Consider the following 20,861-nt stretch of genomic DNA (forward strand, 5'->3'; position numbering starts at 1 on the left):
TGATAATGCTTGGAGGCTATTGCCAACAGTTGTATAGGAGATGTGAAGTCTCCATGAGAAAATTACTGATCACTGACCAGAAAGGTGAAAGGGTAATTAATGTTTCTGTATCATTGGCAATAATACATGCAGATGGTCAGAACATGCATCGACACGAGATGGCCTCCTGTGCAGTACTTCAGCATATGCACCTACTTGCCTAGTTAAATTAAGCAGGACAAGTCTGTCAGCTTATACTGGCTTTTGCCTGTGTTGGAACAACAGCCTTCCAACAGCTGGCAGTCAGTAAAGAACTAGAAACATCATTCAAACTGTTCATGAAATTATTTTTGGCATTAGCATATGCAGAAGTAAACAATATATATATTTTTGGTAAAACATGGCTTATGGAAAATAGATGTGATTGCAATGTTTTCCAGGTGATACCTGATAAGCTTGTTAGGCTGTTTCCAGTTGTCAGTGACCAAGTTCATTCATATCCAAACGCAGAGAAGCTGCAACTATTTACATCTTATATTGGAATAGTCAAGACCAGAATCTGGTTCAGTGTCTGAAGGTATAAGCTCTAGTCCAGTTTAATGCAGAAAGCCCTTTAATTTCTGTAAGGGATGTCTATGCAGAATGAGGAAAAATTCTTAGCTACTGCATGGGTCTGCAATAATGTAATTCTGGTCTATAGACTACTAGTATCAGTATCAGACTGAGAAAACATTTGAGTGAGATGCTCTCATAGTATAGATTATAAGAGCCTGCTAAGAAAAACTCAGGCTCATTCATACAATGTAGGAATGAGAGAAAGAAGCTTTTTTTTTTTTTTTTTTTTTTTTTTTTTTTTTTTTTTTTTTTCTCCTAACAGCTATATAGCTCCAAACTGTGAATGTAGAGCTTTACCACTTTTTTTTTTTTTTTTTCCTCCATCCATCAATTTTTGCTAACCTTTCTTTATCCCCATTTATTGTCAAATAGACTGTATTCAATTATGTCATCACTGAATGTTAATAAGAACAACTAGTACATCTGCTGGCTCCCACAGGAGCCAGGAACCTCCTCTGATCCACCAGAGCTAAGTCAAATCTGAGTCCCTTGTGAAAATGAAATCACTTCCATCTCTTTTAGTACAATATAATAACAAAAAAGTCTTCGTTTATTTCCAGGCTACATTACTGAGTTGAGTTGAATTCATTTTATTAAGAACAAATAGCTTACCCCACTCTTATTGTACTTGACCCAATGCCTCAATATGGAGCACTTGGTCTGCAGCCAGTCTGTGGTGAGGAAAAGGGATAATTTCACTTTGGTAGTGATTCACAATATAATTTCTTATTGAAAGTTAGGTGCGCAACCTAAGAAACCACAGCAATTGTCAAAATAGCAAAAGTTGACAAGTAGAAGAGAACAGAAGAATCAGAAATAAATTTCATACTTGCTTTCTGTCTTCATGTTACTTTCAACTTTAAAGTATAGCTTAACTTGGGGGTTCTATCCTCAGTTAATACACCATCTCTCTTTCTTTTTTGAGCATCATGTTTTATTTGCTGTTTTGATCTCACCCACATGAGCCAACAGGAGTGTGCAACCATTTCATGTGTTTTGTTATAGTGTTTCTGCATTTGTAATCTTATGTGCACATGACTGCACATGAGAAAGTGTCAGTCTGTGCATCTAGTGTTTGGTAATAATAAAAACAAGTGTCACTTATCTTCTGAAGCTTTTTTCTGGTGGCTTTGTTTCTATCATTTTCTTAGTTTCTTTCAAATTTTACTGTTACTTTTTCCTTCCTTTGGTTTTGCTGCATTTCTCTATACTAATTGTTCATTTTCTGCATTCATAACTACACCATCTTAGAATTCCTCCCAGTGATGTATCATGTATATTTTCCAACCTTGTCCTTTCTCATGCCATCTCACTGCTCTATGCTTATGTTCTTCTTCCATTTCCATATTGGCCTGTCTCTAGACACTCAGCAACAGGCAGAAGTCATCTTGAGATGCAGGTCACCTACTTTGCTCATCACCCTCAACTCTAACAGTTCACTAAGGAAAAGCAATTGTCCTGCTTACCTTTGTCTGATGTTCATGATTTGCGATGTAACTGATCTCCTCAGTTTAGTCACTAACTGTTGCCTGTTTCACAGAGCACTCAATGTTTTATTCTTAACAAACACAGAAATAAGGGCCATCAAAGACCTTGAGGAAGATAGATTGATGTCACTGAGAAAGAAAGGGCAGATAAGTTCAGGAATTCAGATTTGGCATATCCACAGTTCTCCGAGGAGTAACTTTTTTTTCAAACTAGGAAAAAAGTCTGTTAATAAACATAGTGATGTGTAAGTAAACCAAATATATTTTATTTTCTGCAATGAATTTTACATTTTGTCTTATCTGTATTCAGATCACTACAAGTTTATATCTTTTGGTTATGCCCACAATAATCACCTAAATTCCTGTGAGAATATATGCTACTAAATTGTATAATGATTGTGTAAGTATTATAATTGATCTCAAAATGTCTGCCCTAACATTTTTGTTAGGGCTATGAACACTGAACTCAAAACAGAAGTATAAGTATGTGCAATGTGAATCAAGATGTGTTTGTTCTGGAGAGTCATGAAATTTAATGCATCTGCTGCTACTGTAACAGGATCATAAATATGCAGATGAGCCACAAGTTATTTTGCTCAAAGATAAAAAGGAATCTGAAACACAAGAAAGGACAAATATTTATTCAAATACTTGAAGTAGTGACCATTTGTATATATTGTATTGGTTAATGTTAGATTCATTTAAACACAAGCTGAGAGGAAAACAGTAGCTTTCTATAATGTTTAGGTCTATACATAAGTAGTTTTTCTTTCTTTAAGCCACAAGAATTTTTTCTACTTACTGTACTGATGGAGCTGTTCCCAAAGCCTGGGGCAAGGATCAACATGGAACGCAGGGGTTCTGTAACACCAAGGAATCAAAGACAGTACTGTAGCTGAACTTTGTACCTTTATTGTAATATGGGCTTGACTCTTTATAGGGTATAACATATTTGTAAAGTGTGACAGTGCATGATTGCTCTATACCCCAGAGAGCTTGTTATTTCAGGGTAAACAAGCACCCTCTACAAATACAATGCAGGGTCAAAGAACTGATTATACTGTATCAGGGTTCTCATGACTCTAGTTACAGGAAATTTAACATTTTCCTTTTATTAGTCAATCAGGTGCAGCTCTATTACTGATAACTTTGAGGCCTCAAACCCAAATTCACTTTCTGCATGGGGCCTCAGCAGGATACTTCCAGCTTTGGTATTCATTAGATTTAATCCTGATTTATGAGCCAAATGTTGTTCTGCACTGTTTCAATGCATTTTAAATTTGTAGTTTAGCCAAACATATTTCTCCCTGAGTAGTATAGACTTTTGTTATGATGTTAAAATGACCTTCATGATCATCAGATTGGCTTAGCTGAACTTGCTTTGAAAGAATATTTATATTTAAGTGAAGTCTGCTGAAGGTGTACACCTACGTTTCAGGGCAAAGATAAATAGAGAAACATTTTTCTGGGTGCGAAGGTTTTCTGTTAATATTCTCTGAGGAAGTGAAATCTGATGGTTATCACCTGACTGAACAGTTTTGTGTTTACCAGACCAGAGATTTAATTTTCTTCAATTTTGCCAATGGCTGTATCCTGCAGGTTCTCCTTTCTCTGTTTTCTCTTGCAGTTGAGGGAGAGGTGAAATTTTCTGTTGTCTTTGTAGAATATAAATCAATGAATAACAAAAAATGTTTCATAGCTGTGTTCAGTAGTGAGTATGTATGGCCATAAGTCAGTATAAAACAAAGAATAAGGCAGTCATGTTGCCAACCAACTTCATGAGCCTCGGCTAGCTGTACAGATAGATGAGGTCATGATTGTGTTCAGTAAGTGCAAATGTTCATATTTCACAATTTTATGAACAATAAGGGCTTTAGAGCTGTCATTTAATGTTATTTAAATGATGCATATTTTGGAGAACAGCAATAGAAAAGCATATATGTAATCATAAAGCACTACTAATAACAGGAGACAAATGTAGGAATTACATGAACTGCAAAGAGCACCACTATAGTTTCCTGTTCAAAAATCTTATACCAACTTTGCCAAACGTGGCGTGAATGGGAATCAGAAGAATGTGTGGTAAAATTGCTAATAAGGCAATATCTAAAGGATTTTGACACTGGACAAGGGGTTGTGCAAACAGTGTAAAATAATAATAATAGTAAAAAAAAGAATAATTTTCTTGAAGAGTTTATAATTCGTACAGGTTATAGACAGAGTGATCAGAAGGGAACTTAAATGTCTCCTTAGAAATGGTGATTTCTTTTATGCTTGAATGGTCAATTAGTTTTTGTAAGATTCCTGACAAACTTTTCCAGGGATGGAAGATAGGCTTCTGGACCCTGTAAGTTTGTGGCCTTTAAGTTTAGGACGTATATTGCAGGAGTCTGCTGTGGAACTGCAAGTGCTGTGAACTTTGAAGTGGTTTTGTCAAACACATCTTGCCTGGACCCCTGACTTTCATTCGACATTTGCTTGGCTCAGCAGAAGGGATAATGGTGATCTTGAGGAGTCAAAATCTCAAAGCTTTCATGCTCACTGGAAGCTTAGAGAGAACAGTAAAGTGACAGGGGTGTGGGATGAGGCCGAGGTGAAGAAATTAAAGAAACTGCATAAAGGAGGAGACAAATCAGCTGTAGATGAAAATGCCTGGTTAAAAGCTGTCAAAACTGTAATTTGACAGTAGTAGGCAATATGATAAAAAGATGTTAGTTCTTGGGTGCTCATATTCCTCACAAAAGGGAAGATTTCTGTGTAATAAAAGCAAAATAAAACTATGAATGATGAGGGAAAATGGGATTAACTCTGCTGTCACTGCTGTAGTTTGGGTGAGACGTATTGCCGATTACTGTTTTACTAGGTAGGGTAACACAAGGTGCCTGAATTATTTATTACAATGCTTTTTGAAAATATCCTGGGGGATAATGCCTGCAGGTGTTTACCTCTGTTTTCATACATGCCCTGTGAATTCAGACATGGAGCCTATAACCTAAGCACAAGGTCATGCAAGGAATTAGTGTGTAGGATACATCAGCAGGCTTGCTTAAGTCAGTGAATCTGTCCTAAGAGTTGTCTAACATAGTCTGCTTCCTACTGCACCACTTTTCTCTTCTGTAATTCACTGCAGAGGATGAACAAGTGTTTCTAAGACCCACATATGTGATGCTTGAGTATCTTTTGTGTTGAGGGATACACATAGAACTGATGTGAAGGATGAGCAGGAGCAACCTTCTGAGAAGGTCTCGGAGTAAGCTCTTGGTTTGTGTGTTTGTTTGTTTGTTTGTTTTTTTGTTTGTTTTTTTTTTCCTCCTAGTAAGCTTGAGAAAGTAAAGAACACAAAGATGAGTGGCACTGAAAGAAAAACAAAGAAATGCCAGTCAGCCTTCAAATCTGGAAAATGCTATTAGAATTTCGGGACTGAACTTTTCAATGTAATCTGTGGCTGACACAAGTGCTAGAAATATAGTGGTTTGTTTGTTTGTTTGTTTGTTTGTGTAAATACCCACCTGGTCAGCAAATTAATGGCCCACTCTGTAGCTTTTGTATCAGGGATCCAAGGGACTCCCTCAGTGTTGAGGGCTAAGTAATCCTAAATGCAGTGCGATTCTGAATAAGGCTTGTGCAAACTGTGCCTGCCTAACTAGATGGCAGGTCTCATTCTGTAGCAGTTTCATTCTGTAGTTGTGAACAAGTTTCTTTCTATCTTTGTTCTTGCAGTACTACTGGCCGTAGTTTTGAGATGAGAAACTTGGCTTTCTGCATCAGTAGATCTAATGGCTAAATTCTGCCTAAATCGTTTGTGATCAGGTCGGATACATGTGCTGTCTGCACTAGGATATCTTTCTCTCTCACTTTTTTTTTTTTTTTTTAAGATAACAAATGGCATGGGTATAATTGAAGTCATAATTCAAGGACCGTGCGGTTGATTAAGTAACTAGCAGCTGAAATGGATCCCTCTGGTTGCTTTTGGCATCTCCCCTTTGGCTGCTTTCCTCCCAGCCTAGTTTCAGCAGAGGGCACTCTGTTCCTAACGATGGAGGAGGCGCCTTCCCTCGCTAGTGAGAAACCTAAACACATTGGAAAAGTTTCCAGTGCAACATATTTGAACAAACTCTTCATCGGTTATGTTTAGTTCACTGGAGCGTATTTTTAACTTCGGTGGCAGGGATAATAGCCCTTTTTCTGTGCGTTGCTCCTAGCAGGCTCGACGAAAGCTTGGGACATCAGTGGGAGCCGTAGCGAAAGGTAGAGGATTTTACGGAGGTACTGCCCAGCAGCTGAGAGGGAGACCGCGAGCAGAGCTGTCGGACGAGGCGTGCTTGTCAGATTTACAGTAGGAAACCTAAAAATATCGCAGAGGGCAGCGTGATTAAAGACCTCCTCGGTGTGCGAGCAGATTTGCAGCTGGACTGCGAGAGCAGCTTGGAGATGAGACACGGGATGCTTGCGGTTTTGGAAGCCGCTCCGCGGCAGGCCTGGGGGGCTGCCTTCACGGTAGCTTTCGCCCCTCGGGGGGAAGACGAACGGCTCGGCCCCGGGCTCTCGGCTGCCGGCTCCGGAGCCCCGCCAGCCCTCGGCAGCCGGCGGGGAGCCGGGCCCCTCTGGCTGGGCGCCCGCTCGCTCTGCCCGGGGGCAGCGGGGGCGAGCGGAGCCGCGGCGGCGCTGGGGGCGCCGGGCAGGGCCATGGCCCCGCACCGCAGGTGGAGGCGCCCGGGAGCCTCCGACCGGGGCCGGGCTGGGAAGGGGGGGGACCGGGGAGAGGGAAAGGGAGGGAGGGGGGTCCAGGCCGGCTGCCAGCAGCCTGTAGGACCTTGGCTAACGGGCGGCGGTGGGCTGGAGCCTGCCGCGAGGGAGGGGCTCTCCGTGATGCAGGATGCTGGATCGCCGGTGCCGTGACGGGCCAGGCTCTCCGTGCCCTGCGGGAGGGAAGGAGGCGCCGGCGGAGCCCGAGCTGCTCCCTGCCTCCCCTCCGGCCCCGCTGAGCCGAGCCGGGCTCCGCACCAGGTGGGTGAGAGCCGCGGGGGGGCCGGGCTGGGCCATGGCAGCAGCCGCAGCTTCCCGGGGCTCTCCGGGCAGCTGCCCCCAGCCCGGCGGGCAGCAGCGCCCTGCAGGGCGCAGACCGGCCTGGAGGGGCTCCGTGCCGAGCCCCGGGGAAAGCGGAACCGCTCGCCCGCTGGGTGAGCCCAGGCACGGCACCTGCCGATAGCAGAAGCTGCTGGATCCCGGCAGCGCCTGGCGAGGGGATCAGCCTTCCTTCTTAGCTGGCACAGCAGCCTGGGACTTGTGAATGACCGGAGCATCCAGGAGCACTAAGGGCTGAGGGTGGGTGGGGAGAGGGTGTGTTTCTTTCCTCATTTATTTTTATTTATTTTATTTATTTATTTTTTTTTGTAAGATTTTTTTAAGGGATTAAACACTTCTGTAAGGAGTCTTAATTACGTTTAGTTGACAGGTGCGAGAGCTGGTTTTCATTTAGGACTCTTGATCTTTTAGAAGTGAGGTTTTCTTTTTGGTTTTGAAGGCAAGATTTCCCCACGCTGTGCGTCCTCCCAAAATATTGGGGTGGAGGGTAGGAGGAGGGGAGGGCGGGCAGGCTGCTGGTGTGTGCGTGTGCCTGTGTGTGTTAGGGGTGTGCGGAACTTGCACTACTTTATAAGGTCACTATGGTAACGAATATCTGAGGCAACAAGATGTATTGATACCAGGAGTTAACAGAATTAGCAGTGTTATTAAACGGTTTATCCTGCTGGCAGTTTTAAACTGTTTTTAAGTAAAAGTGACCAGCCATTTAGTGTTGGCCCTGTAACTGATGAGGATCACTAAATTGAAGGACTTTTTCCCTCTGCCCTGATCACTTAATCTCCGTGCTGTTATGATCAGAACTTCCAAAGGCAGTGTGAATGGTTGATGGGGTCCCAGGGCTGGGCTCTCCCTTTTGGATGGGTGAAAGTGAGAGATCACGGTGGGAGGGGTTGCTGATTTGATAAACTGACCTATGTGCAGGAGACGATCAAACTCGCCCCCTACTGCTTGCTTTCCCAAACCTTCCTTCATTCTCCCCCCGCGTCTGTTGCCTAATTGGAACTGCATCACCCTGCAGGCTGTGCTCATGGCATGCTTTCCTAGCCAGCTCCGCTGGCCAGCACGGAGCTCCAGTGTTTGCACTGAGCTTCTTCCAAAGGCTGGTTCCATCCCTTCGCCCAGTTTGCTTTAGTCATTGAAATTCCGGCACAGCCCAATTGATTTTATTTGTAACTTGAAACAATCTCTCTCAGCAGAGTCCCAAGGCACGAGGATGGCCAGCCCTAAAGCCACAGGGCTCTTCTGGGAGGTCATTTGGCTTGCCATTGCTATCTACGCTCATCTACAGGTAGGCAATGAACTTGTTGCTACTGCTGTGCTTGGTGTTTCCGATGATCTTGCCACAAACTTTCAGTTGCTGTCTTTTAAGCAAAACTGCTGAGGTACCTGCATTGTAAATGAAAGGTTTCCAATGAGAGTGGGATTTAGGTTTATCACTGAATTTAATTTCAAAGGCATCCAGATGGGAAATGGATATTTTCTCTCTCGGTAATATTGTACCTGACTCAACTGTACAGGGACCAAAGGGAGATCTTGCCAGATGTGTAATGCCTGGGGTCTTTCAAGGCAATACAGCTGCCCTTTGCCCACAGGAGATTTAGCACCTGATAAATGTTAAGATACTGTAAGTGACAAGGGTTATATAAATACCTGTGTAGAAACATGTAAAGCGCTTGGAAGTCGGTGAGTATCTTGGGAAGACGGAGGTCCAAAAAGGTCTTTTCTTCAAGCGTTCAATGAATACAGAACCATGGAGGAAAGCCATAGCTGCCAACTGATCTATTGCCTGACACATGAGCCTAGTCAGTTCCAAGAAGTGAGTATTTCAAGAAATATGGTGTGCTGGCATGCAGCAGAGATGTTGTTATAGTCTGTCATCCTCTACAGTGGTAGTTCCCACAGTACAGAATGTATCATCAAGGATTCTTCAGTCCTCTATAGGCCCAAATCAAAAAAAATACTTAGAAAAGAACAATTAAACTGGAGAATATTTTTGAAATAAATGGCATCAGCTTTTGAAGCAGTGTAGTAATTTTTACAAAATAAAGTATTTGTTTTGCAAAAAAATCAGTGACAGTATTGTAACTATGTACTGTTTTCATTATTGTGATATTGAGAAATGGTGGTTTCAAACTGGAGCCTGTTGGGCTGGGCATTATTTAAACATACATCCTGAAGAATTTTGAATCAAATGGTAATAAAGCAGGCAAAAGAGAATTCAAAAGGAGTATGAAGAAATTAGGAGACAGGACTGGACAGCTCAGTAAGCTATAATTCATTTATGCTGGACTTTGGGGCTTACAGTAGTGGGAATAAGCAGTGCTACTTGCTAATAGCCCTAGTGCAGTGTGTGCTGTGAAATGTTTGGCAGTTGCTTATCAATGAATGCCTCTTACATCTGTATTATGGTTGCTACTAATCTTGAAAGTACAGCAGTTACCTGAGTAAAGGATTCACCATAAAAGAAGCATTAGATTCTTTATTAAGTGTGTGGAAAAGCAGCATGAACAGTGCATGTTCAAGCAGACAGGACAGCAGTGGAATCTTCAGCTTTTTGCTTGCTTCTCATGTAGGAATCAAAATGTTACTGATTTTCTGTGCCTGATCTGTTTGTATCTTTGTGTGCAAGCAGTTGAGTGATGTTGCAATAACAGGCCCTATAAAGCACTCAAAGTAGTATGTGAAATTCACTTAATAGTTCTGTGAAAGATGAGAATAGAAGTACAGGAAAGGGAAAGGTCAGCTTTGTGTTTGGGCCTTTTGGTTATGAAGAGACCACTTTTTTTTTTTCTTTTCTTTTATAATGTTTTTCTTTTCTATTTTTTTCCATAGTTTTCTTATTGCAGAACAGGAATCAGTGGTGGCATAGTTTCCTCTTCTCCACAAATGGTTTGGCATAGCTTCACTTGTCTCTTCATAATAAAAAATATCCAAACACATTGTAGTAATCAATAGGCTATTGTGAATAGCTTTATGAACATTTCAATCCAGGTCAAATTCTTTTGGTCTTGATTGTCCTGTTAAATATTCCAATCTATTTGGCATATTTGAGCCATTAGCACTTAACCCCAATCTTGCAGGAGGCCCTTCTGCTCCTAAATTTTAGGTGTTCTATCACAATTTTAGTCACATTAAAGATATCTTATATTATTTAACATAACATTTTTGGTATCCAATAACCATTAATTCTTTAATTGGTTGCTTGGGGCCATACTATATGGACCACACACAGTTATTCTACCCTAATATTGTACCATAGCTTCCACTTGTGTTGTTTTTGGCTATTGAAGTGCTTATGTCTGGAGCTAATCAATTAGAAACAATTGGATGCTGGGCAAGGTCACAAGTCTATGTCATGTCACTTATGTGCAATTGATTAATTTCATCCTGCTTGAGGCAGGTACAGAATAAAATAATAACCGTTTAAAAAGAATGTGGTGGAAATGTGGTATGAATGTAACGCAAAGAAAACTTTAACATGAGAAGTTGTGAAAAAGAGGTAGCTGTTACTGAGAAGAAATGAAAGTTAACTGGTTATAGGATTCTACACCAGTAACGAGCATGGCACGGTGTTGAGCTAGGTTCCAAACTTAACTCTGAACTTCCAGATATGTGGTGTCTCAAGTTCATGACAATTTTTTAAGGGAGGTTTAATTGCCATACTAGTAGATTAATAAGATATGATAGGATAACCCAGAGAATTGTTTACTGCGTGATATTGCCGAGCTGCTTTTTAAAACCGTTCTGTGAGCAAGAGCAAGGGCATAAAGTTGATTCAGGAGATCACTTATGGGCTAGCCTTGCTTGTGCTGTTTTGCAGACATAGGGCCTCCTTTTCCTGACTCGTGCCAGTATAACTGAAATGAGTGGAACTGCATTTGCCTAAAGCCAATAGTGACCCAAGCAAATGGTGTCTCTATGTCTGTCTTAAAATAAGATAAAATAAAATAGCAGCAATATCATGATGGAATAATTCAGTATTTCTAAAGATTTAAATGATGAATCCATCCAAGGAGGCTATCGTGTTCTACTGCTTTTTGTGAACATCAAGTCTCAGTCAAGGATATAGTTAACTACTGATGTGTGTTTATTTCTCAGTATGGTGTAAGAGGCTTCTTATTTTTCTCCCATGATAGCAGCTTAGTAATCAATAATAGAGATTTTAGGCAATGGTTAAGCTAATAAAATAAAAGTATTTAAGTCCAACTTTGCTATTTAAATCTCTTGAGAAGATATGGCTATGTACTGGTAATTGAAAAGGCAGGATGTTCAGCCTGGTACCTATGCTTTCTCAATCTTGTGGTAACATTTTATTACACCATTAAGTTAATGTTGTTATATGTTATGAAATATGTGCAAGAATGTATATCTGATATTCTTACTAATGAATTAATGTCAGCAAGAAATGATTGCTAGCAGAATCATATGGACAAAATTTGGAGTTTACACATGGGTTCATTTTAGATTTATTCTCTGGTATGTTGTTTTCAAATCAGGAATACACTGATATTTTCTTAGGTTCCTAGAGTCCTAGTTAAATCCTCTACAAGTCAGCCCATTTTATCTCCAAAGACTGTGGGGTGGCTAATGTCTGAGGAGGGAATAATAGCAAACACACTATGTCTGGATATTTAAGAAGCATTAGCTTTGGATTTCTATGGAAGGGAAAGCTTTGTAGGTCACATATTCATTGAATAAACTGTTACTTGCTCCCATGATTTATGTTTCTGCGATCCCCGCATGCATTATGGTTTTTTTTTGTTTTTGTTTTTTTTTTTTCTATCTATCTGTGATATTTTGGATGTAAAAGATATACATACTGAAAACATTATCTTATTCCAAATGATTCTGCCATAGCCAATCTGCTGAAAACTACCAACACGGTAAATGTCATTAAGGTTGATCTGTGCAAGGCCAAAAGTCTGATGTCCATTACATGACATAGTGGACTTGGAGACCATCTTTGTGGAAAACCTTTGGAATATGTTTTACAGTCACTGGATGTATTGCACACCAATGTCAGAAAATATTGATCTACATGCCATATAAGAGTAAGGATTTTAAAATCTTCAGTAACTTTAATCAAAAATATCAGGTTGCGATTTGCAAACCCAGAGTTAAATCTAAAGCAGTTTCACTTTTGTAAGCAGGTTGCAATTCTGCACCCATCTGGAGTTTTGCCATCAGCCTCAACAGGCTTGTGGTTTTATCCTTTTGTTTGAACGCTGGAATACATCTACTGCAGACAAATAACACTTCAGAGACTCAGTAGAAGTATTCTGACTTAAAATATTGTTATTGACAAGCTTGTAATGCAGTGACAGCATTACCAGAATACTTACGTAAGTTCCTGAATTCATTTTGAATTTATGACTAATAATGATTGCTCAACCAGTGCTCATAGGATCTGAACTGCTCTTACCCCCTATTTACAATCCAAAAGAATGGAATTGGCAGAAGGTTTGTGATGAATCTGTCTTGTGACTTGAGTCACAAAATATGTATGAATACTTATTTTTAAAAATGTAATCTCATCAAAAGTTTAAGTCAACTGTGGGAGATGACCAAAAGTCCAGATGATATCAGTGAGGGGGCCATTTTACTATTATTTCTTTGTTTCAATTTTTAGTAAATATTATATATAATAGTGATTATGAATGATGCTTGCAGCGATACAAGTCAGGAAAATCAGCCTTTGGTTATTCAGCTAAAGCATAGTCCAAAATCATTCACGCCAATGAGGTGAAGGTGTTTTAATCTCCGTGTCCTGTTAGATTTATAATGCCTTATCTACATCTTCAGACATGAGTATCATTCCTCATTAAAATGATAAATTTGGATGAGAGTATTAAATCAGTTGTGTGTAGAGCTCCAGTTCACTTGTTCTGAAACTAGCTATTCAAACATGGAATGTTTTTAGAATAGCTTAGATGTAAGAATAATCTTTCACAACAGCCAGTGGCTTCTAATTTTTCTTGAAAAAGTAGTTAACAAGTGAAGGAATAGCTTTAAGATTCTCTCTGGTTTTAGCAACCACTTGAAAGATTAGTCATTGATAATTACTCATTCAGGTCTGCTTGGTGCAGCTGGCTCCTTCATATTCCTTACCAAATTGAGGCATAAACTGCACTGAGGGGGCAGTTTTTCAGCACACCAAATTGTTCCTGCTTTTGCATCACAGAAAACGTACATGATTGGTTATACTCATGTTAAAGTCCTTTTACCTGTTGTTTAAAAATCATGGTTTGGCCATCCCAAATAATGAGTTTGGCTTCATAAGAATGTATTTTAAAATCTGAGACCTTTTTATTTGTTTTTACTTCTAGAAGCTGTGAGGTCCACATGTTTGTCTCTATCTGCAGTCATTAGGCTTGAAGCTTTTCTTAAAATATAGAATTCTGTATGCTCACCTGAATCCAGGAACTGGTATTTAAGAAAACACCAAATATAATGTGGCTTGCAACTGAGTGGTAAAATATTAATTTCAGTGCTAGTGAAAGCAAGTTTATAACTGTGCCTCTGTACTTGTTTGTGTTGTAAGCTTATGTGAGAAATCCTTGGCAATGTCAGTGTGTTACACCAAACTGACTGCAAATGTACTTGACTGTTAAGTCCATGTTGGTAAGATTCTGTATAGTTTATAGCACTAATGATAATCTTGTGACCATGTACAGTCCAGCACAGCCTGCCTTGAACAATCCCAGTGTAATTCTTGTTATGCAAAATCTCTGTAAAACAGTTTGTGTGTGGTAATAGAGTGAGTTTGGTTTTGAAATGCAGTTTCCTAGTGAGCACAACGTTCCAGAAAGGACACTGGATATAGCTGTGACAATTCTGGAGAGACAGCTAAGTGAGTTTCTTATTCTGGTTGTGCAGATAGAAGTTGGAAAAGATAAGCAAACAGCTGATGGAAGGAAAGTCAGGCTTTAATCAGTGTGTCTGAATTTGGCCCTAGCTTCATTTCTGCATTCGGCTCAACATTAGATAAATTTCCTTTTGAAGGTTCAATAAACTTAAAGCCCAGTATTTATTTGTCTACGTGGCTTTTCTTTCTGAAAGAGGTTTTCAACTTTCCTGTGAGTTTTGGAATAAGAATTTTGTTTCTCTTATTTTGGAATGGAACAAAATGTTTATAGACTTGAACCTTTTGTAGTTATCTCAATTACCAATGTACTTTCCCAACTTCTGGTATAGTGCATCTGGAATGCTATTTTTCTCTCATTCCTGGTTCTCTAGAAGAAATTGTCAAATGTGTACAAGTATCTTAGAAAAGGAAAGCTTGCTATCATGAGCAAGACCCACATGGGAATTGCATGGCACTGCAGTTCTGTTATGCCCTCTTCACTCACTTTATCACTGATTTGTTTAGGTTTTGAAAACAAGTACATAAAGAACTTTTCTCCGTTTAAGAGGAGAACTTTTTATATTATCTGAACACTGTAGACTGTCAAGCACTCTTGGAGTTAAGGGTCGTATTTTCCAAATGGCTTCACTCTATGGCTTCTAGGAGCAAGTACAGGTCTGCAAGCTCATTTTTGACTGTCAGCTATGCAAGGGTGCTAAATCTGATGCAGAGAGAGAAGTGTTTTCAGAAGGGTCTGTGATATGGAGCCTTTACTTCAGTAAGCCCTGAGCTTTTGTAAGTTAAACACATACTGTTGAGTACTTAACTGTATTGGTAGGTGCTTAGCTGGATTTTCAAAACAAGTTATAGGTTAAATTTCCATTAGTCCGATGGGAACCAGGCATTTTAGTGCCTTAGGCACTTCCAAAAGTCTGGCTAACCATCCATCTTCATATTTTGATGATTAAACCAAAACTTTGACTCTTAAAGCTCTTTTGAGAGAATAGGTTTCTGGTGTGTAAATTCTAGTACCTGGGTGTGTAGATATTTGATAATACTTGAGAAGTGCAAGTACAAACATCAAGTATTTATAAATGGAGTGCACTTTCTGAAAACTTGGCCTAATACACCCCTTCCAGACAGCATATTACATAAATTGTTTAGGAACAATGTTATTTCTGTTTCTAATTTTATATTTATTAGATTTAACATCATTATGGAGAGAGAATGAAAACAGTATTCTCAGTCTGTTTTGAGAAATGTGGTTTCCAAGAATTGTCAGTTTGTCATGCTTCTGGATCCACTAGAAACACAGCAAATGCAGTCAGCTCGAATAAATTGTGAAGCAATATTAAAAATGCATTTACGATTGCAATTACTAGATTGTTGTTGTATGCTAACTGTTGTCATTTGTGGCACGGTGGGAGGTCCCAACTGGTTAATGATGCTGTTTTGTAGTGCTAAGTAAGTGGAGCTTTTGTTTATATGTGGAAACATGTATTTCTGCATTTATGTAATGTTTTTTTCTGTCATCAGGTGCTTTGCCAAAAATCTAAGCTGCTTAAAATTTATAGGATACAGTCTCTTGTCAGTGCATGCAAACAGAACAGGGTATCATTTATAACATGTATATATGAAAGGATTTGTGAAGGCTCTCTGTAGCAAATGCAAACGCAAAGAAGAGCACTTAGTTCTCTGATCTATTGCTTCTTAGTTCCAGAGTATTAAGAGGGTATGGGCACACCTGCCACACCACAGAATGCCAGAAGGTGATTGCTTTCTCTCATCATCTTCATCTGATGATGTTTCCTGGCCTGCACCTTTCAGAAGCTCCGAGGTTGCAGAAAGCATCTCTATTCTGAGCTCGCTGATTCAACAAAAGATTAGCTAGCTTAAAAAATTCTTCCCCTGATCTTTTATTTTTTTTTCAGTTGTTGCCATATCTCTGTTGTGTATGTGGCTTCTCCAGACCATCTACTGGCATGGAGAAATACATGTAAGCGAGAGTGATGCAAGTAGTGGTTCTGGTGCATTCACATATCTCTTCCAACAGTTGTTGTCCTTGCTTCCCAGCTACTGCAGCCTCTTGCTGGTGTAGCAGCGGTGTAGAAGCAGAAGGCTGAACAAGCTCACTGCTCTCTGTGGATGCATAACAAATAAAATATGCTAAGATATTATTGGGCTTCCTCTCTTGAGAGTCTCCTTTTATTAGATGTTTTCAAGGTCTCATTACTCATTTGGTGTTTTGTTTTCTTGAGCCTCCAAATAGTTTTAAACTACTCCCTGGTTGACTAACATGGATGTTGGCTGAAAAAACAATAGCATTGCAGTGTCTTGAGTATTGACTGCTTGGTAGATGATATTCTAGTTGCAAACTGCCAGGAACTTCCAATGTATTACTGTTTTTTTCAGCTGATCTCATCAACACTTGTTAGAAAGCTGAAAAGGGTGTACATTCATCACTGGAGAGGTGTGTGGATTGTGCTGTATGCTACGCAGGGATTTGACTAACACCAATAACTGATAAGACTGCTTGAATGAGCTCTGTTTTCATGTGGCCTGATTATGTAGTTTTATTTGTATGAATGTAAGATGCTTTCTGTGACTAACAGTTACACTTTTCCTCTAGAACAGTGATTCCTAGGTGTGTCTCTTCATGGAACTGCCAGCTCAGAGCCTGGCAATAGTGAATAATGGAAATTAAATGTTAGGAAACACCATGAAGGGAAGATGCGAAGTGAAGAGCATCATCCTCTCACTGTATTAACTCCTTAAGCGTGTGATCCCACTCTAAGTACTGTGTACAGTTCTGATCCTTTATGAATGAAAAAGGTGGAAAGACAACAAAAAGAGCTTGTAATGATCTTGGGATCTGCATGCCAAAGGTTTTCTCGAGTGGAAGGATACATGGATTCAGGGGAAGACAAGACAAGCACTTGGAAAATCCACTCAGTATTACTGAACAGACAAACCATGGCAGGCTAAAAAAAAAAAAAAAAAAAAAAAAGTACATGAGTCCAGGGAAGTATGGTATGTACTTGCTCTGTATGTGCTCTTCTCTGGGTATCCACTTAAGACTCCTGTTGGAAGCTGATGAACTAGATAGGTACTTGGTCAGAACCAATTCAGATGTTTTTCTACCATCTTGATATTCTTCGGGGTTACACTTGATAGTCATTGAAAGGGAAGTTAGAATCCATGCTACTGTCATTTGTGACTCACTATTTAAAAGCTGAAACTAAAGAAATATATCCTCTAAACTCCAGGTGTATTTGAAGGTATATTCTGGATGACAAGGACTTGCTCAAAAACTGCATAGGTACATTCATTCTGAGCTTCTTTGGGTCTGCCTGGAATACTTTCTTATTTTTACAGCTTTTTAACAAAATTTTGTTTCTGACACTCTAAAAAATACCAAAACCTTAGAATTTGAAGGAGTTCAAGGAAACTTAGGTCATTTTGATTGCTTGAGTAGTTTCTTGTTTTTAAACAAACACTAGCATTTCCTTTAGAAAGATAAATAGAGCAATGGCTTCTGATATTTTACTAAATAAGGCTTGGCTCAAATTCTACTTTCATTATGTGATAAGTCCTTCCATAAGACACAAATATTCCAGACATTTTCCCTGTATGAGTGAACACTTGCCTTCACCCCAGTGTGAAACTGTGAGCCCAAATGTATTTCCCATTTCCCCTTCCTACCTCTTTCAGTTAAATTTAGAACACAATAGGTTGGTTAAAACCATACAGAAACCTCCTGAATGCCATCTTAATGTATGGTTTTTTACCATGCAGCTGTTTATCTTCTGCTAAAAGGAAACTATAAATGTATTTTTAATGCCAGGTTCTGGGCTTAAAATGCCATTACTTATCCAGTGGGAATAGATTTGAAAATTAGTAAGCAATTAGATCAGTAGGCAAATACATTTTACTTAATGTTGCAAGTCTCATGGGTCTTTCAAATATCCTGTTAGCATCACCTGTTCTTAACTTGCAACCTTTTAAATCTTTGCATAGTCTTAGATAGCAGTGTTACTTAGGGAAAAAATTCTCTGTTTATTTTTTATTTTTTTCATTTTTATATGAGCTGATTTTATTTTTATTTTTATTTTTATTGTTTCTGTGAGGGCAACAAAGATGTACTGTAAATGTTAACCTTTTCTTGGAGAAAATTTCTTCCTGTAGATAACCATCTTGAGAAGTGCCTTAGCTGGGATAACAGAACATGTGGGTCTTGTTCTGATCTTTTGAACTTCCTTGAATTATGTCCTTAGCAAACAGCAATGATGTATTTGTTTATAATTGCTTATTTTTCTTGCTGAATTTAGGCCTCTGTGAGCCATCTGTCACATGTCACAAAGAAGCCACAATTCAGAAATGGGGAAAATATAGGAATTGTAGACTTCTTTTTATTATTTCAAACATTAAGGCCAGCCTCCCATGAGACACTGAAGAAAGGACCTTGTCTTCTTCAACTGTGTTATAGGGGTGTCCCATCATTCCTTGTCTGCCAAAAATTCACATTGATTTATTCAGTGGTGTAGTATGAGGACTTGCACTAAAACCTCAGTCCTGGAATGAGATCCAGCCTGGGGAACCCTGTGGACTTCATTAGGTTACTATGCCACAACTGAGACCTTATTTTGTAAAATTTATAAAAGGCTTTCTAGCTGAACAGTATGACATTTTGCATTTGAGTAACAGTGCCAGTGAAGTCTGTAGGCACTTTGCCTGAGACATCAGTGGGAGTTTTTCCTGAGTAAGACCTGCCCATAGGAAGCAAACTGAGGCTGAATTTCATTAGTGTTAATGAGTTGGTTATCATACTTCCTGTTGTGTGGTGTGAATCATTTTGTCTCTTCATGTAACTGCTAAGGACAGATGGCATTTAAATCTGTCTGCAGCTGTTAGTTTTCTTGAAAATTGGCTGTATTTTTCTTTTTTGGGGAAAAAAGTAGAGATAATCAAAAAGATAATTTGCCTGTTGCTTATAAACCTTGCAAAATCAAGTGATTTCCATTTTTTTTACATGTCACTTTTTTATTGTGTGTTATTGAAGAGCATTTTATCAGGTGTTCCAGGCCATCCCTGTTGGCAGGAATTTCTCTGAACTACTGCAGAGGGAAACATCAAAACTATTCCTTAGAGCATGTACACTATTTTTTCAGAAGAACCGAAGCAGAACATGGAAATTCACTTTTTAAAAACCAGTGTGGCTTTTTGCCAGATTTACCATATTCATCAGATTCCTTTGAAACTTTTTAGGGGTTGCTCTCTCCACTGCATGGTGCAGTTCTGCTAATGAAAGCAGGGGAACACAAGCACATCATAAATAAGGAAGATACGATAGAGTTGAGTTCTGCATGTAGCATTTTGTCCATGCATATAAAAATTGACATCATGGTGTTGGAATGTTGACCGTGTTTTGCATTTTGCTAGCTGCTTTTACTGGAAAGCATGTGTTTCAAAGGGAGTTTTCAATTTTTATAAGTCTTTACCTCCATAATAGCCCAGTCTTATTTTGAATGTGGACTTCAGATATGAATAAAATTTAACTCGTGAAGAGAGTCCTCTGGCATAACATATGAATAACTTATGCAAATATTAACTAGTAAGGTGTGCATCTGGGTTGGAATAGTCAAAGCTAACCTTTAGGATCTGCTGTTACCACTCAGCATCGTCTTACTTTGTTGAAGAGCATCATACTCTGATAGTAAAGGTATTCTGAGGAACTCTTCTTAAAGTTAGTTGTGTAATGTGGGGAAAGCATAGCTGGCTGCACAAAACTAATCCTTCATGGGGAATTTTTACCAATGTGCCTTCTTAGCTCCGCCTGGGTCTTTGAAAGATGAGAGCTAAGAAGTAAAGAAAGGCTAGCAGCAGTGAGAAAAGTGGCACTAGCCCTTCATTTTGAGATTAATCATCCACATAAAACTGGCAAAATTCACTTAGAATTCTCTTTCAGTAATGGGCTGGCCTCTCTTCCACCTTCATAATCCAAGTCATTTTCCCAGAGTTTCAGGGTTATTTACTCTGTAGAAAGTTGGCAACCCAAGTTTCCCATGTCATCATGTCTATGCTGTCTCCTGAGAGAAGAATTTCCTGGTACAACATCCTTGCACCTGCTAATTCTTCCCCAGCTCTTCTCATAATCAGGCCACTTCAAACCCCTTGGTGGAGTTATTCTGTACTACTTAAGCGTTTTACTAATTTTTATAATCAGGTGATTCCTCAAGTGATATCAAGCAGGCCTTCTTCCATTGATCTGTCATTGTGTGAAGATACAGAACTCTAGGTGATATTTTCAGTGTCCAAGATTGAAGGGTTTGATAGACATCTGTTATTCTGAGGAATTACATCTGCACCTTTATAGTAAATCAAAAGTTAACTATACCTAGTACCTGTCAAAGAGTATATGCCTTTGTCTGCGGAGGAAAAAATTGAATGGTGTTATAAAAGGGGCATTTAAAACATCTTAAAATGTAATTCTCTTTCTGGCATACAATGTTGTAAGCTTCAATTCACTGCTAAAATTTTAGTTTGGTGGACTTTATTACTATAACTATACTACATAGAAATATATGCATGTACAGTGTATTTAAAAACACTAATGAAGTCTTTATAATATTCTCTAGCAAACTGTGATTGTCTTTGGTTAATTTTTTTCTGAATCATATCTGCAGCTCCTTAATGGGCTCTTCTCTGCATGTAAGTTACAGGGTGGCTGTATAAAACATTGCACTCTGATTCACCCTGGTGGTATTTTTAGTTGACACAATCAGATGGTTTTGCATGGCTAAATGAGAGCATGGCTAAAGAAAATGATAAATGATGCTTCATGATGAAGGATG

The 20,861-nt window shown here is 39.3% G+C and overlaps 1 protein-coding gene across 3 annotated transcripts in view; it reads left to right on the forward strand.

The window, feature by feature from the left end:
* Window positions 1–20,861, forward strand: part of ADAMTSL3 (ADAMTS like 3) — a 200,689-nt gene that overhangs the window by 4,768 nt on the left and 175,060 nt on the right. The window contains exons 1-2 of one of the 3 annotated variants that reach the window (XM_032194749.1): window positions 7,020–7,088; window positions 8,360–8,454. In XM_032194749.1, the coding sequence (XP_032050640.1) occupies window positions 8,380–8,454 (75 nt within the window). In that variant the 5' untranslated portion in view covers window positions 7,020–7,088; window positions 8,360–8,379. Of the gene's footprint in view, window positions 1–7,019; window positions 7,089–8,359; window positions 8,455–20,861 lie in introns of those variants that run through there. The other 2 variants (XM_032194750.1, XM_032194751.1) reach the window with 2 other exon arrangements.

The sequence above is a fragment of the Aythya fuligula genome, chromosome 11 (genome assembly GCF_009819795.1).
Source record: "Aythya fuligula isolate bAytFul2 chromosome 11, bAytFul2.pri, whole genome shotgun sequence".
Lineage (NCBI taxonomy): Eukaryota > Metazoa > Chordata > Aves > Anseriformes > Anatidae > Aythya > Aythya fuligula.